Here is a 15,904-nt window from a genome sequence, read left to right on the forward strand (position 1 = left end):
AATAAGTGAATGAGAAGGTAAGAATCGAGTTATGAAGAGAAATGGGAGAGAAATAGGGAGGAAAGGGAAAGAATGAGCCCAAAATGATGTCACGTGGTAGTTGAGAGGCAAGAAGGTAGTAACTTTTGATGTTTTTGAAAATAGAAGGTGGTAATTTTCAAAAAGAAAAATAGAAGGTGGTAATTGTTAAAATGGACATAACAGAAGGTGGTAATTGTCAAAATTTCCTAATTTTATTTTTCTTATTCTCATTTTTTACACAGTGAGCTGATTGGGTGATTACTCGATCGTCCAATTCAAGTAAATGCAGACGAAAACAAATACTGCGTAGATAATATTTGTTTTTAGTATTGCGACACCTATTTAAAAAAAAAAAAAAAAAAAAAAAAAAAAAAAAAGAAAACTTTGAATCATTCAACTCAATAATCATCAGTCCTTTGATCATACATTTAACTTTAATGTATCAAAGGCTGCACACCCATCAGAAGATGTAAGTAAAATTTTTAATCTTATAACTATCTTCTTTTTGTTAGTAAGGGAAAAAAAACATAGCTAATATAGATACTTCGAATTAATAATTACTCTCTAATATCTTTATTCAATTTATAAATAATAGTACAAAGCATAGACTTCACTTCAGAAACAGAAATTAAAACTAGCAACTACGAACAACCATTAATATGATCTTGTTGTCTTTGGCTGGATAATATTGTGATAGGCCGGTAATTGAACTTCTCTTTTAGCTGCTAAACATAGCATGGACTGGATTTTATATGCGCTTGATACTGATGGACCTGGATAATCACTTATATTAGTTTTTCATAGTTGATTATTTTTCATAATCAGAAAATAATGTATACTCATTTTTTGAAATTATAATCTCGAACATAATATATCTTGCCTTCGAATAAAATTTAAGAAGTACTCCGTAATATATTGAATATGAAACAATATACTTACTTTGAATCAATATCTACTTGTCTTAGATTAGTCATATACCTTGTTTAACCGGCAACATCCCTGAAAGAGCTTAGAAAAATCAGTAAAGAAACTAATTTATACAGTGATGCCTCCATTAGGTACAATTAAATCTAATGTAAATAGTATGTACCTAATGTGCCTTGCACGGATGATATGTAGCTCTTTAAGCAGAACATCCCTTGTTACTTGTAACTCTCCGATAGCGTCTTCGATCTTCATTCGATCTTGTGGTGACTCTACTGAACATTTCACTCCGATTTCAACCACAGACCTTATGCACTTCATTTTCCTTTCATTCTCTGCCAAAAGTTCGCCATCATTTCCTTCACTAGCATTATCAGTGCCATCATCTAAGAGCCTTGGGTCAATGATGTTTATCAATTGATTAGGCGATAATGTTGCTGATTTAGCATAAGTATGCAGGTCTAAACCTCCTTCGAACATCCTATCAGTGGGATTTTTGGAAGTCATCAACTCTAACAACACAATGCCGTAACTGTATACGTCACCTTTCTTAGAAACCATGCTTCCCACACCATACTCTGTTAAAAAATTATCATCAAAGCAGAGAAAATATACACTTGTTAAAAAAATTAAAGACAAAATGAAGATTGAACCTATTGGAATTGTGTCATTGTTTTGTTCTTACCTGGAGCGGCATATCCAACTGTTCCCTTGACTGCAACAGAGCTACTGTTATTTTCACTTGCACGTAAATGAAACCTTGCCAACCCAAAGTCCCCAACATGAGCAACCATGTCATTGTCGAGCAGAATGTTACTTGGTTTTAGGTCGCAATGAATGATAGGTTCAGCACAATCATTGTGCAGATAATCCAGAGCACTCGCCACATCAATTGCAATCTCTACCCTTTCAAGTAGACTTAGGGTTCTCAAATTTGGATCCGTGTGAATCCATTGATGTAGACTTCCATTTGTCATGAACTCATACACCAAAGCCTTGAAATCGTTGCCTTGAAAGTCAGTACTCGAGCAAACAGTGACAATTTCAAGAAGGTTCCTATGTCGGATACTTCTTAATGCTTCACACTCGGCCATGAAACTTTTGGTAGCTCCTCTTTGTTCAAGACTGATAACTTTAACAGCCACAACCATGTTACTCTCTGGATCAAGGACTCCTTTGAAAACAGACCCAAAACGACCCGCACCAAGTAAATTAGCTTCCGAAAATCTGTCAGTTGCTTTGAGCAGCATGTGATAAGACACTTTTGAAAAGGGCTCTACCATGTTCAACTCTGATCCTCCAGATTTTTTATTTTGTATCCGCCTTGAGCCAAGTAGGAAGTACACTAATGACAATATGGACACACCCACAACCAGAGAAGCTACCGCAATGATCACAATCACAACTACTGACAATTTACCCTTCTTTCTTTTCGGTGTAGGATAGAGAGGACATGTTGGCAAGTGAAGCTCTGGAATCCCTCCACAAAGCTTGTTATTCCCAAGAATTGAGAATGCACTAATATTTGCAAAAACCCCTTCTTTAGGGATCTTTCCCTCAAAATTATTGAAAGACAAATCCAGTTTTATCAAGGAGAAATTTGCCAAGAAACTTGGAATTGGACCAGACAACTTATTATGAGAGAGATTCATAGTACTCATACTGGCTAAAGACTTAAAAGATTTGGGGATAGATCCACTAAAAAAGTTTCCTCCCAAGTCTAGCTCAATAAGGCCAATGCAACTACTCAAGCCTATAGGAAGCTCCCCATAAAATCCATTTTCTGACAAATCCAACCAAACTAAATTCTTCAATTGCTCAATCTCCATAGGGATAATTCCTTGTAGATTGTTATGATCTAAATGTAGCTCGACCAACATTGAAGTCGCGTCGAATAGTTGAGGAGGAACAAATCCACTAAGGTTGTTTTGTGAAAGAGATAGATACAATAAATTCCCTAACTCTCCTAGACTCGAGGGTATGATCCCTTTGAAGCTATTCTTGTCCAAATAGAGCTGACTCAACCGTGACAAATTTCCCAATGAAAATGGAATCTTGCCAATAAGATGATTGTTATCACAGTAAAAGGCTTCTAAATTTCTTAGCTTTCCGATTTGTGGTGGAAGGTTTCCGGACAAATGATTGTGTTCTAAATCTAGTCGCTTCAAGTTAATGAGGTTAAATAACCCCGTTGGAATACTTCCTATAATTTGATTTCTACCAAAAGATACTTCAGTTAGACTACTTGACAAGTTGCCAAGATAATGAGGTAGGACTCCTCCAAAGTTGTTATTGGCACATCCTAGAAGTTTCAATTGGCTACAATTAGCAAGCGTTTGTAAAAAACTTAAGTCATCAGCTTCTCTTGTTCCCAAATAGTTATCTGCAATATCTAGCCACCTAAGACCAGGCATGTTTCTAGCACTAAACATGAATTTTCCCGTGAAATTGTTAGAATATATACTTAGTTCCTCAAGATGAGTAAGGTTTGAAAGTGATATTGGAACATGACCATGGAAGGAATTCCCATTTATTTTGAAATAAGTGAGTTGAGGAAGACTAAATCCGATATCTAATGGAAGAGTTCCTTGGAGTCGATTCAACTCCAAATCAAAGACTCGAAGAGATGATAAATTGTATAAAGGAGGAATATTACCTGAAATCATATTTTGTGCAAGGGCGATGTATGTTAAATTTTGGAGTACTCCAATGTTGTCTGGAATGCTTCCTTGGAACGAATTATAGGGTGCAGATAACATTTGCAAGGATGTCATATTGATAACAACCGTGTTGAGTAGGTCACCGGTGAGTTGGTTACTCTCGATTGCTAACTGCTCTAAGTTGGTTAGAAGACCAAATTGAGGTGGGATGGCTCCGGTAAGATAGTTATGGGCAAGACTTATCTTCCTCAGTCTCAGGCAGCGAGATATGTTGCCCGGGATTTCACCTTCAAAGGAGTTTACTCCTAATACTAGAGACCTTAATCTAAGTAGATGGCCAATTTGAGGTGGAATGTAGCCTCTAAAAGCATTATTGGACAAGCGGAGATAATGAAGGAAACTCAAGTTGCCTACATAAGGTGATAAAGTTCCCACCAAACCGTTGTTTGCAAGATCTAATTCAACTACTCGATGTGGATGCTTAACACCACAAATAACACCCGACCATTGACAGTGAGGGACGGAGTTATTCCAAGAGCTCAAAACCCCTCGAGGGTCCTCACTAATTTCGGATTTAATTGCTAAGAGGGCAACACGGTCTACATTATTTGTAGGCAAGACGGTGTAAAACAGGATTAAGAAATGGATAAACAAAATGACTAGAGAGGCAAAAATGAGATTCATAACTAAGTTTGATATATATGAATTATTTCAAGAAGTAGAATAGGCTTGGTAGCGTAGTATGCGTATCAATGTGCACTTATATAAGCACATAAGTTGTAGTACAAAGACGCGGTAAAGAATACAAATATAGAATGTTCAAATGCGTGGTCTATCATAGTCAAGACTCAAGAGATTACCTTCGAAGAGGGTAACTAAGTACCCCATCTTATGGAGCAATCAATGAAGACCCGTGATTATTGGTCAAGATTATGATGGTTTTGTAGAAGCTTGGCTTTTGTTCATACAATAAAGTCTCACTTCATTGTTCATTTAAATTACTTATTAACTCCATCCTTTTTATGCAATCAAGGTAACAACTGTGCACAAACTCTGTTAGATTAAGAGATCAAGGCATCACCAAGCCCGACTAGACACTAAAATTTAAGATTATGTCAGACTAAATTTTAAATACCACCCTTTTAAGATAAAATAAATAAATAAATAAATAAATAAATAAAAATAAATAAATCCTACACTAATTATATCTAATTTATTATTTTTTTCTTTTAAAATAAAAAGTTGTTATCAAGACACAATGAATACTTTGTAATTCCTTAAAAAAAATGAATACTTTGTAATTTAATAGCATGATTCTTATTTTCTTAATAGTCTATAAATATAGCATCTGACAATATTCAATACATGTATCTATTGATGTCTTGATGATGCATAACTCTTTAATTTTTACTCCGTATTTTATATATATATATATATATATATATATATATATATATATATATATATATATATATATAGAGAGAGAGAGAGAGAGAGAGAGAGAGAGAGAGAGAGAGAGAGAGAGAGAGCATATTACAATCTCCTAAGTAGTACTCCACTGCACCTACCAAATAATAATTTGTATTTTTTTTTTTTTGACATCATAGTAATTTGATGTCAATATATGATGTATATAACATTGACTATCAATTTTTTATGAGAGTTAGAGATAGCTCAAGTGGTTAGACTTTCCATCCTGATCTCATCAAGCGCCTTGTGGCTATCTAAAGACCAAAAATTATCAATTTTTTATATTCAGTAAAAGTAATTTTAAGTGTAATAAAATTATTTAAATTAAGTGAAAAATTATTTGATTTTAATAAAAATATTTGTTTAGTAAAAAATTAAGGTGAATAGAACAAAAATTTAGTGATATTGCATTTCTAAAATTTCCCATCTTTTTAATAAATGTTGATTATGTGCGATTTTTATTTTCATAACTATAATTTTAGTTTTCATTTTGGAGAATCATAGGGATGTTATGATTTGGGTTTTGGAAACCTAGAATACATACTACATCTTTACTTTTCTTAAATTATATAGATGTATGTGTCAATTATATGAATGGTTTACTTTGTCTTGAAAAAAAAAATCCATAATATTAATTTCATCCATTTACAAATAATCTTTTTGCCCAATTTAACTACATATGTTAAGGATTGTATTAAGGTGATGTCCCTGTTTGGTAATTAGCTGGTAGCTGGTTATAATAGCTGGTTTAACTAGCTGGTTATAGTAGCTGGATTGACTAGCTGGTTATAATTAGCTGATTGTATAAAAATGTTTGGTAAATAGCTTTTAATTGTTAGCTGTTTTAGTGTATTTAAGAAACAAAAAGTTAATTGTACAATAAGCTAATTTTAAAAATCTCTTATAATGAGCTTTTTCTAAAAGAGTTTTTTGAGCCCAAAAAACTCTTTTAATAAGCTATATATCAAACACCCAAATTAGCTTTTTTAATTGGTCAAACATCTAATTGGACAAAATAAGCTAAAAGCTCTTTAAAAAGTTTTTTACCAAACACACCCGTATAGTAGTATCTTACTATCTTTGTATATAAAATGGAAGAAAACTAGTGGGTGAGAAAAATCCACTTTACATAAGGTGCAAAACTATGCATGGACTTTAGATTCAGAAAAAGTACACCGTAGTGCCCATACTACCGTAGCTAAGGAGGTAGACACAAAGATCAGCATTATTATTGATAGAAAGTCATCAACTCATTTATCGGGGTCAGCAGACAAAGAAAATACGAGTCATGTACTACCGTCAACGTACTCTATAATTATATACTTCCAAGTCTTCTACTCCATTGAACACGGTATGCATGGCTGCATGCATTCCTGCTATTATTCAATTAAACTACTAGGAAAGTAGGAAATTAAAATTATTTGCTTTTTTTTTTTTTTTTTTTTTTTATTATTGGTTTTTATCAATTCTAATGTAGTCTACTTTTGACTACTACAATTTTTTTAAATGGACAGTTGAGGACTTGTTTGACATCATTTTTTGTTTTTAGTTTCCTGTTTTTTTGAAAACCAAAAATCATAAAACAAAAACAGAAAACAAGAAAAAGGTGTTTCCACTTTTCTCTTGTCAGTTTTCAAAATTATTATGATTTTAATAAGTTTAAATATTTTTTCATTCATTATCGGACATATATCATATACTTTTTAAAAACTAAAAACTAAAAAACAGAAAACCACAGCAATGCCAAACGAACCCTAAGTTTTTTTGTTTTTCGATTTATTTTTAAATAAAAAATTATTTTTTTTATTATTATACACATTTTTTTTATTTTCAGAATTTCAAAAATATTAAAAATAATTTTTGGAAGATAAAAATATATTTAAAATAATTAAAAAATATTTTTAATTAAAAATAAATCAAAAATAAATAATCTTAGCCTTCCATTAAAAAAAAAATAATAATAATTGTAGTCAAAAGCCATAAGATTACAGTAAAATCATCAGTTTTATCTATGTTTTTCTAGTTCAATAAAAATAAGCTCTCTCTCTCTTTTTTTTTATAATTTTTTTTATAGGAATAAAAATAAGTTCACTCCAATTAAATCTAAAACTTTTTTGGTAAAATGGAATCTAAAAATCCAACCTTTGTATGGTCTTTCTATAAAAATCCAACCTTCCATTAATCTTATAAAAATCCAACCTATTTAGGGGTATTTTTACCCCTTTTTATAGACAAATGAGAGGCCAAAAAGTGGCCCAATTATAAGCCGACACGTGGCATCCTGCTCAGCTAAATAAATGTCAATAAGAGCATGACACGTAGCCTAAAGAGAGATATAAGAAAATGAAGGGCTCAAAGCCCATTAAGGAAACATGCCTAGCATAAAAGAAACCCTAATACACGTGTCAACCACGTATAGGGCAGTCAATCTTCCTAGGTTATGAAATACTAGGAGCACGATCTCCCACTTCCTTATAAATACCCCCATCATTTCATGATGGAAGAGGAGGATACACAATTCCCAAAGGTACAATGCCCAAAATATGCTCTCACTTCTATCTACTTTCTCTCTCTAAAATTTCGTTTTCCGGTCACTAACTTGATCGTCGCAGGAGAATCTCCGGCACATCGGAGATCCGTTGTTTTGCAGGTAATTAGGCCGTACGAGTGTTGCATCCCAGATCTGTCTCCCGCGGGAATCCATACCCCCCTTTCGGGTTATCCAAAAAATGCTACAAACACAACCTTTATACCCCACCTTCTCCAACTGATTCGTTTGACCTTTAACCTATTAAACAGGTTAAAAAGTTTTTTTTTTATCTCTTAATTTCTCTTCTCACTCCTCCTCTTTCTCTCTCCTCTCTCCTAATAAACAAAAACAACCCATCAATCCACCAATTTCGCCACCACAACAACCAACCACAAAACTGGAAACAACCCCAACAACCCACCATAAAACGGAAACAACCCACCACCTGCCGCCTCGAAACCCACGGTGCGACCCCCCTGCTGCTCTGATACCCAACCCTGATCCCAAAATACACCTCTAATGACTTTCCCTCTCCTCTATGTACCACCGCATCAATTTCGTGACATTCCGACGTTTTTCGGCGACGATTTTGATTCTTGGATGGTCGGTTTCAAAGCCATCAAAGGTTGTCTGTGGGTGGGTATTTTCATGCTAGTTCGGTTTCATGGGTTAGGTGGTCGTGTTTCGTGGAAGGGGGTTTAATGGGTTGCGATTTAATGGACGGAGGAAGGGGGTTTCATGGGTTTCGTGGAGGACCAGACTACTGAGATTAATTTTGATGAAATCAATCCTGTATTCAACCTAAAATGGTGGAGGACCAGACTACTGGGCGTGTGTGTTGGTGGCGTGGAGGTGGAGTTGGTGGCTGAGCGGTGGAGTTGGTGTCTCTGCGTTTTTGTTGGTGGTTGGGCGTGTGTGTTGGTGGCAGGGGAAGGTGGTGGTGGTATGCGTTGGGTTCCAGTGGGCTGTGCGTTTTTGTTGGTGGCGTGTGGGTTGGGTTCCGATGGGCGGTGGCCGCGCAGGGGAGAGAGGGGGAGAGGGAGTAGTGGCAGGGAAAGGTGGCGGTGGTGGCAGGAGAAGGTGGTGGTGGTGTAAAAGGGGATTTGGATTTTTTTTCTTTTTCTTTTAATTATTTTTGTGTTTTTAATAATTAAAAAGATAATTGACCTATTATTAGCTAACAAGGCGCATATAACTTACAAAAATCGGTCATCAACAGGTAATGGATCTTTAAATAAGCAGGTGGGTTATGAAGGTTGGATTTTTAAGAGAAGACCGAACAAAAGTTGGATTTTTAATTTTCATTTTTCCAACTTTTTTTTATCCAAAATGAAAAAATAGGAAGACAAGAAAATCAAGATCATAAAATTTTAGGAGGTGTTTGGTATAAACCTCGTAAATGAAACCGAAAGGATTCAAATAAGTAGGAAAAAAGGGTAATGATAAACGTTACCCTTACTATATGTTTGGTATCCTAGTGGAATGGAAACAATTTGAATAGATTGTGATTAAGGAAACCTATTTTGTTTCCACTAGTTTGTCAGGAGTAACATTCATTGCTTAATCGATCATCAGCTCAAGCATTATAATAATAACTCCACAAATTAAATACACACGAGTTCACTGAACTTTGAGTAAGATATAATACTCCCTTCGTGTTTTTTTAAGTGTTACACTTTCTATTTTTGGCCGTGTTTTTTTAAGTATTACACTTCCTTTTTTGGCAAAAAGCTACATTAAAATATTATATTTCTCTCCTCTCATGGTCCCCACCTAAACCCACTACTACTTTTTTATTATATATTTCCTCTCACATTCATTACTTTTCAATAAACTATTAACTCCACTATCTTTCTTTTATATTTTTTTAATACTCCAACTACTCCACTAACCTTTTATTTTATTTAAATCAATTAAATTGTCTAAAACTATGTGCCGGTCAAAATGTAACACTTGAAAAAACACGGAAGGAGCATCAAACCAAGACAAGCAAACGGAGCACTATTTAAAATTCAATGTTGAATCATTTTAACTCTAGCTACTTTATCAGTCCTTTAATCATACATGAGCTTACCAAGTATCAAACCTTGTAAAAAGCTCATTCGAAAAAATTGAAAACGAGTATATGAAAATTGCTTGGGCATATCAATTTCGAAACGCTACACATCCAATAGATGTATGTAAATTTTTTGATCTTATAAATCTGTTGCTTTTAATACTACTAGGGTATCCTACGCGCGCGATGCACGCGAAAGAGTTAGCTCTTGCATAGAAGTTGTATTAGCGTGTAGTTACACCTCTGGTTTGGGTGGTAGACCTGGTAGTTTTAATACGTACTATTTGGTTTATGTGCCAATATAGTGGTTTTGTAGAAGTATAAAAAAAAGCCACCTAAATCTTTAATGACAATTATTTTTTAAAACCCTCAAAAGTTTGACAGTGTTATTTCAAAATTATTATTAAATAATATTTAATTGATTTGCATCACTTCATATCTTAAGCTAGTTTAGAACTCTTAATTGATTTGTGTGATTCAATAATACTTAACGTATTTTTTCTTCAAACGAATTTTTTTTAACTTGGTCATACGGAGTAATAATATGTGAAATGTTCGTTGCAGCTATACACTTAATAATGTAAGTTCAATGTTCTACGACCATCTAATATCTATATCTATATCTAATACTAAAGCAATAACCACTTAGTTATATTTTTCCTCTTAAATTAACTCCATATTTAATACATTTTTTTTTCTATCATCGATGTCTCTCGATTTTAGGATTTTAAAGTTATTTATACTTCTTGATAACATCTGCTCGAATATCATTATTTAATATGAATGTCATTTAAATTCCACGTTTTTTATGTGCGTGCCATCAAATAATGTACAATTGAAAAGCTAATAAACCTTAACAATATTTGTAATTAAAGGACAACATAATTGTAAATAAGAAGAGCAATCACGAAGGAGTAAAAATAAATCATCTCGTGGTAATAAACAAAATCTTCGTACATACAATTTTTTTCCTTTTTAAATAATAATAATAGCATATGAAGTGCAAAACATTATAATTATTTTATTTAAAAAAAAGGCATTATAAGTTTTTGTTAAAAAAAAACTTTTTATTAATTGATGGTATGTTTAATGAAAAAAAACCAATTAAATATATTAATGAGAGTAAACATATTAATGAGGGTAAAAAAGTAAATATACATTTTTGTACACAATTTTTTACATATTTTTTAGGGTATAGTTGGTAGCACACTATTCCTAAGAGTTATTTTCTACTTTTTATAAGGTAGGGAAATAGGAAAAAAGGTGTACATGCTAAGATAATTAAATACTTTGAATTAATTACTCTTTAAATCGTTCTCCATTGTATGCATTTAGTACAATGTACAGATTTTACACACTACAGAAACCGAAAAATAGCAACTATGAACAACCTTTAATATGATCTTGTTCTCCCGAATGGATAGTATAGTAGTGATAAGCCGATAACTAAACTTCACTTTGAGTTGCTTTGATTAGCTTAGGCTGGATATTGTACGTGCTTGATACTGCTGGACCTGGAAGATCACTTAATTTATTATTATTATTATTATTATTATTATTATTATTATTATTATTATTATTATTATTATTATTATTATTATTTTTTCATAATCAGAAAATAATGTATATACTCTGTATTAGTTACATCATGATCTTTAATATAATACACTTTGCCTTTGATACATTGTACGTAGTAATAATAGATTGACAGTAAAACCAAAAGCTTACTCTGAATCAATTTTCTGTCTATGTCTTGGATTAGTCATATAATACGGTGTTTATTTAACCAGCAAGATCCCTGAAAGAGCTTAGAAAAATTAGTAAGGGAATATAATGATACCAAAGAATTAAATCTAATGTAAATTGTATATTTTTGTGTACCTCGTAATGTGCATTGCACGGATGATATGTAGTTCTTTAAGGAGAACATCCCTTGTTACTTGTAACTCTTCAATCGCATCTTCAATCCTCATTCGATCTTGTGGTGACTCTACGGAACATTTCACTCCGATTTCAATGACAGACCTTATGCACTTCATTTTTCTTTCATTTTCTGCTAAAACTTCACCTTCGTTTCCTTCACTTAAATTACCAACGTCATTATCTAACAGCCTTGGGTCAATGATGTTTATCAATTGATTAGGCAATGTTGCTGATTTAGCATAAGTATGCAGGTCTAAACCTCCTTCGAACATCCTATCAGTGGGATTTTTGGAAGTCGTCAACTCTAACAGCACAATGCCATAGCTGTAAACATCACCTTCCTTAGAAACCATGCTTCCCATACCATACTCTGTTTAAAAACAGAGCTTATTAAAGTAGAGAAAAGATATATACATTTATTTTTTTTAAAAAAAAAACAGATAAAAAGATTGAACATAGTATAGTGTTAATCCATATTATTTTGTTCTTACCTGGAGCGGCATACCCAACTGTTCCCTTGACTGTAACTGAGCTGCTATTATTTGCACTTGCACGTAAATGGAATCTTGCTAACCCAAATTCCCCAACATGAGAAACCATGTCATCATCGAGGAGAATGTTGCTTGGTTTTAGGTCACAATGAATGATAGGTTCGTCACAATCATTGTGCAGATAATCCAGTGCACTCGCCACATCAATTGCAATCTCTACCCTTTGAAGTAGACTTAAGGTTCTCAAATTTGGATCCATGTGAATCCAATGATGAAGACTTCCATTAGTCATATACTCGTACACCAAAGCCTTGAAATCATTGCCTTGAAAGTCAGTACTCGAGCAAACCGTGACAATCTTAAGAAGGTTCCTATGACGGAGACTTCTTAATGCTTCACACTCAGCCATGAAACTTTTGGCAGCTCCTCTCTGTTCAAGTCTGATAACTTTAATAGCTACAACCATATTACTCTCTAGAGCAAGGACCCCTTTGTAAACAGACCCAAAATGACCCGCACTAAGTAAGTTTGCTTCCGAAAAGCTATCAGTTGCTTTGAGAAGCATATCGTAAGATACTTTGGAGAAGGGCTCTTTCAAGTTCATACCCGATCCATGTGACAATTTGTTTTGTTTTCTCCTGGAACAAAGTAGGAAGTACACTAATGATAATATGGACACACTTACAACTAAAGAAGCTATTGAAATTGTCACAATCTCGACACTAGATAAATTATTACCCTTATATTTAGACCCTCTATTATCCGAAGTAGATTTGGGCAAACACCTTGGCAAATGAAGGTTAGGAACTCCTCCACAAAGTTGATTGTTCCCGGAAATATTGAGAGCATTTAAATTTGCAAAAGCCCCTTTTGTAGGAACCTCTCCTTGGAAGTTATTGAAGGACAAATCTATTGTCATCAACGGAAACCTGGACAAGAAATTTGGAATATGACCAGAAAGATTGTTATGCGCTAAATTTAAATAACTCAAACTAGTTAATGACTTGAATGAGTCAGGGACGGATCCAGTAAAGAAGTTAGCTCCCAAATCTATAACATCAATGGCGGTGCAGCTTCCAAGGCTCTACTAGGAAACTCCCCAGAGAATGCATTTTCGTGTATGACAAATTGAACTAAATTTTTTATCTGACCGATTTCTTCTGGGATTTCACCTTGTAATTGATTGCTATCCAAGTAAAAATAAATCAAGGTCGAAGAAGAAAGAAATAATTGAGAAGGTACTAGTCCGGTGAGGTTGTTTTGGCTTAGATACAAGTCTAACAAATTTGTACACTGCCCAAGACTCGACGGTATCATGCCATTGAAGTTGTTTTCACCCAACCACAATGAACTCAACCGCAACAAATTTCCAATCGAGTCAGGAATACTTCCTGTGAGACGATTGCCTATACAAGAAAATATTTCTAGTTTTGCTAGCTTTCCGATTTGAGGTGAAAGATGTCCGGTCAGTAGGTTTCCTTGTAAGTTTATTCGTCTTAAGCCAACGAGGTTAAACAATCCTAGTGGAATACTCCCATAAATTTGGTTTGTTCCCAAATCTAATTCTTCTAGTGTAGTGGACAAGTTACCAAGATAACCAGGTAAGATTCCACCCATGTAATTTGATTTAAATCCTAGTCTTATTAATTGACTACAATTCAAAAGACTTTGTAAAAAGCTCAAATCATCAGCTTCTCCTGTTCCTAAAATATTATTGGAGATTTCTAAAACTTTCAAATCAGGCATATTTTTTGCATCAAACACAAATTTGCCAGAGAAGTTGTTATAATATAAATTAAGATTCACAAGCCGAGTAAGGTTCGAGAGAGAGGCAGGGAGGTTTCCATGGAAGGAATTATTACCTAAGTGGAGTGTTGTAAGGTGAGGAAGTCGAAACCCGATATCAAAGGGAAGAGTTCCTTGGAGTTGATTAAAGCTTAAATCAACCACTTGAACATGAGAAAGATTGTAAAAGGAAGAAGGGATAGTACCTGAAAAATTATTTTCTCCTATAGAAAAGTATGACAAATTTTGGAATGATGCTCCAATGTTTTCCGGAATAGTTCCTTGAAAGGAATTTAAACCTGCAGACAGTGTTTGTAATGAGTTCATTTTCATGGCAACCGCGTTAAGAAGGTCACCCGTAAGGTGATTTTTATGGATTGACAAGTCTATCAAGTTAGACAGGAGGCCGAGTTGAGATGGAATAGTTCCACTAAGACGGTTATTTCCTAGAATAAGTATCTTAAGGTTCAAACAACGAGATATGTTGGCTGGTATTTGGCCTTCGAAGGTGTTATTAGATAATCCTAGATATCTTAACCTAAATAATTGACCTATCTGAGGTGGTATGTCACCTCCGAAGGAATTGTTGTTTAAATTTATACGATGTAGGAAACTTAAGTTACCAACATAAGGTGATAAAGTTCCCGCCAAATCATTAGAAGATAGATCTAAACCAACGACTCGATGTGGATGTGGATGCTTGGTGCCACAAGTGACAGCTTGCCACTTACAAATAGGAACAGAGTCATTCCAAGAGTTTAATACTCCAAGAGGGTCTAAGATTACTCGAGACTTAATCGCCAAGAGGGCGACACGATCTACACTATTAGGCATTACATAGTAGATGAGGCTTAAGAAATGGATCGTCACAATGCACAAGTAAGGGAAGATGAGATTCATGGCACACTTGGTTTTTGTTGTACTAGGTGTTTTATGATATATGCATTAATGGTTGTTGGATATGCTTACATATATAGAGAGGAATTACTTGTTGGGTTAATAATTAATTGATGGTGGAAGACCTATACGAGTCAATTCTAAGTGGCTGCCTTCTAGAATTAATATCAAAATATACATATTTAATAAATACAAGATGATCTTAATAATTGCTAATTTGCTAGTGGAATAATATCAAGCAAAGTCAAAGAAATTATCAATCAATTAACCTATATTAAAAGCGAATCTAAAATGACATCTGTCACAATGTCATTAAAAATTTTCCCGCCCAATTTTACTTTCTATTTTTATGCAGATTATATATTGAAAGAAATCATTTTGTAATAATTTAAAATATCTTTCTTCCAATTAAAATTCTTAACAATAATAATTCTCCATATAAACCTAACTGATATATTTTTACATATATGTAGTCTTTTATATTAGGTATTATTTTTATAAAAATAATGAGGTGAGTATTATTAAACAATATTGCTATACATTATTTTAGTTTTCGATAATACTATTAATTTTTTTTCATCCAATTTTTTACTTTTGCAATAATGTTTAATTCAATTAAAAATAAAATCATTTTGTTAAGACATATATAATACACACTTTATTTTCTACTCTTAAAAGTTGTATTAATAATAACGCATAACGTGCAGGTACTATATAACCTTAGATTTTTTTTTTAAAAAAAAATAAAAATAAATAAAGCCTCTTTTTTTCTAAGTGTCACTAGCTAATCTAAGACATTGATATAGTTAGGTATAAAAGTTAAAGTTATATTTATTTTTGAATTAATATTATGAGTATAATTTATTTTATAAAAATATACAATAACCTTTTTCTAAAAGTTAATAACAACCGTGCATTGCACGGTACTTAAACTAGTTTTGGAATAAAATGCTTACGAAGAAAATGATTTATTTTTATAAATGTACAAATATTTTTTTCTTGTTTGTGAAAGGGTGGAATTTTCAAAGGTGAAAAGTTATAAGAGTATTTTAATGGAGGAATTTATATTTTTCTCCTTCTTTAACTTTTTACTTTACCTTCATCTATCATGTCATCCACTTTTATTTTCCACTATAACTATTATTGT

General features: G+C 33.2%; 1 protein-coding gene and 1 pseudogene across 2 annotated transcripts; both read right to left on the reverse strand.

Annotated features, from left to right (window-relative positions):
• Positions 1-565: 565 nt before the first annotated feature.
• Positions 566-4,322, reverse strand: LOC145623429 (uncharacterized). Of its 2 annotated transcripts, none has more exons than XM_081676479.1 (4): positions 1,631-4,322; positions 1,112-1,523; positions 1,000-1,020; positions 566-794 (listed from the first exon to the last, which is right to left on the reverse strand). In XM_081676479.1, exons 1-3 carry the CDS (start codon positions 4,287-4,289, stop codon positions 1,005-1,007), a joined length of 3,087 nt encoding a protein of 1,028 aa, XP_081532605.1. In that variant the 5' UTR covers positions 4,290-4,322; the 3' UTR covers positions 566-794; positions 1,000-1,004. The 2 variants fall into 2 exon arrangements, with proteins under 2 accessions (XP_081532605.1, XP_081532604.1); XM_081676478.1 differs by having other exon boundaries at positions 961-1,020.
• Positions 4,323-11,443: 7,121 nt separating this feature from the next.
• LOC145623426 (uncharacterized) lies at positions 11,444-14,760 on the reverse strand (annotated as a pseudogene).
• Positions 14,761-15,904: the final 1,144 nt, after the last annotated feature.

The sequence above is a fragment of the Chenopodium album genome, unplaced genomic scaffold (genome assembly GCF_948465745.1).
Source record: "Chenopodium album unplaced genomic scaffold, dcCheAlbu1.1 scaffold_44, whole genome shotgun sequence".
NCBI lineage: Eukaryota > Viridiplantae > Streptophyta > Magnoliopsida > Caryophyllales > Amaranthaceae > Chenopodium > Chenopodium album.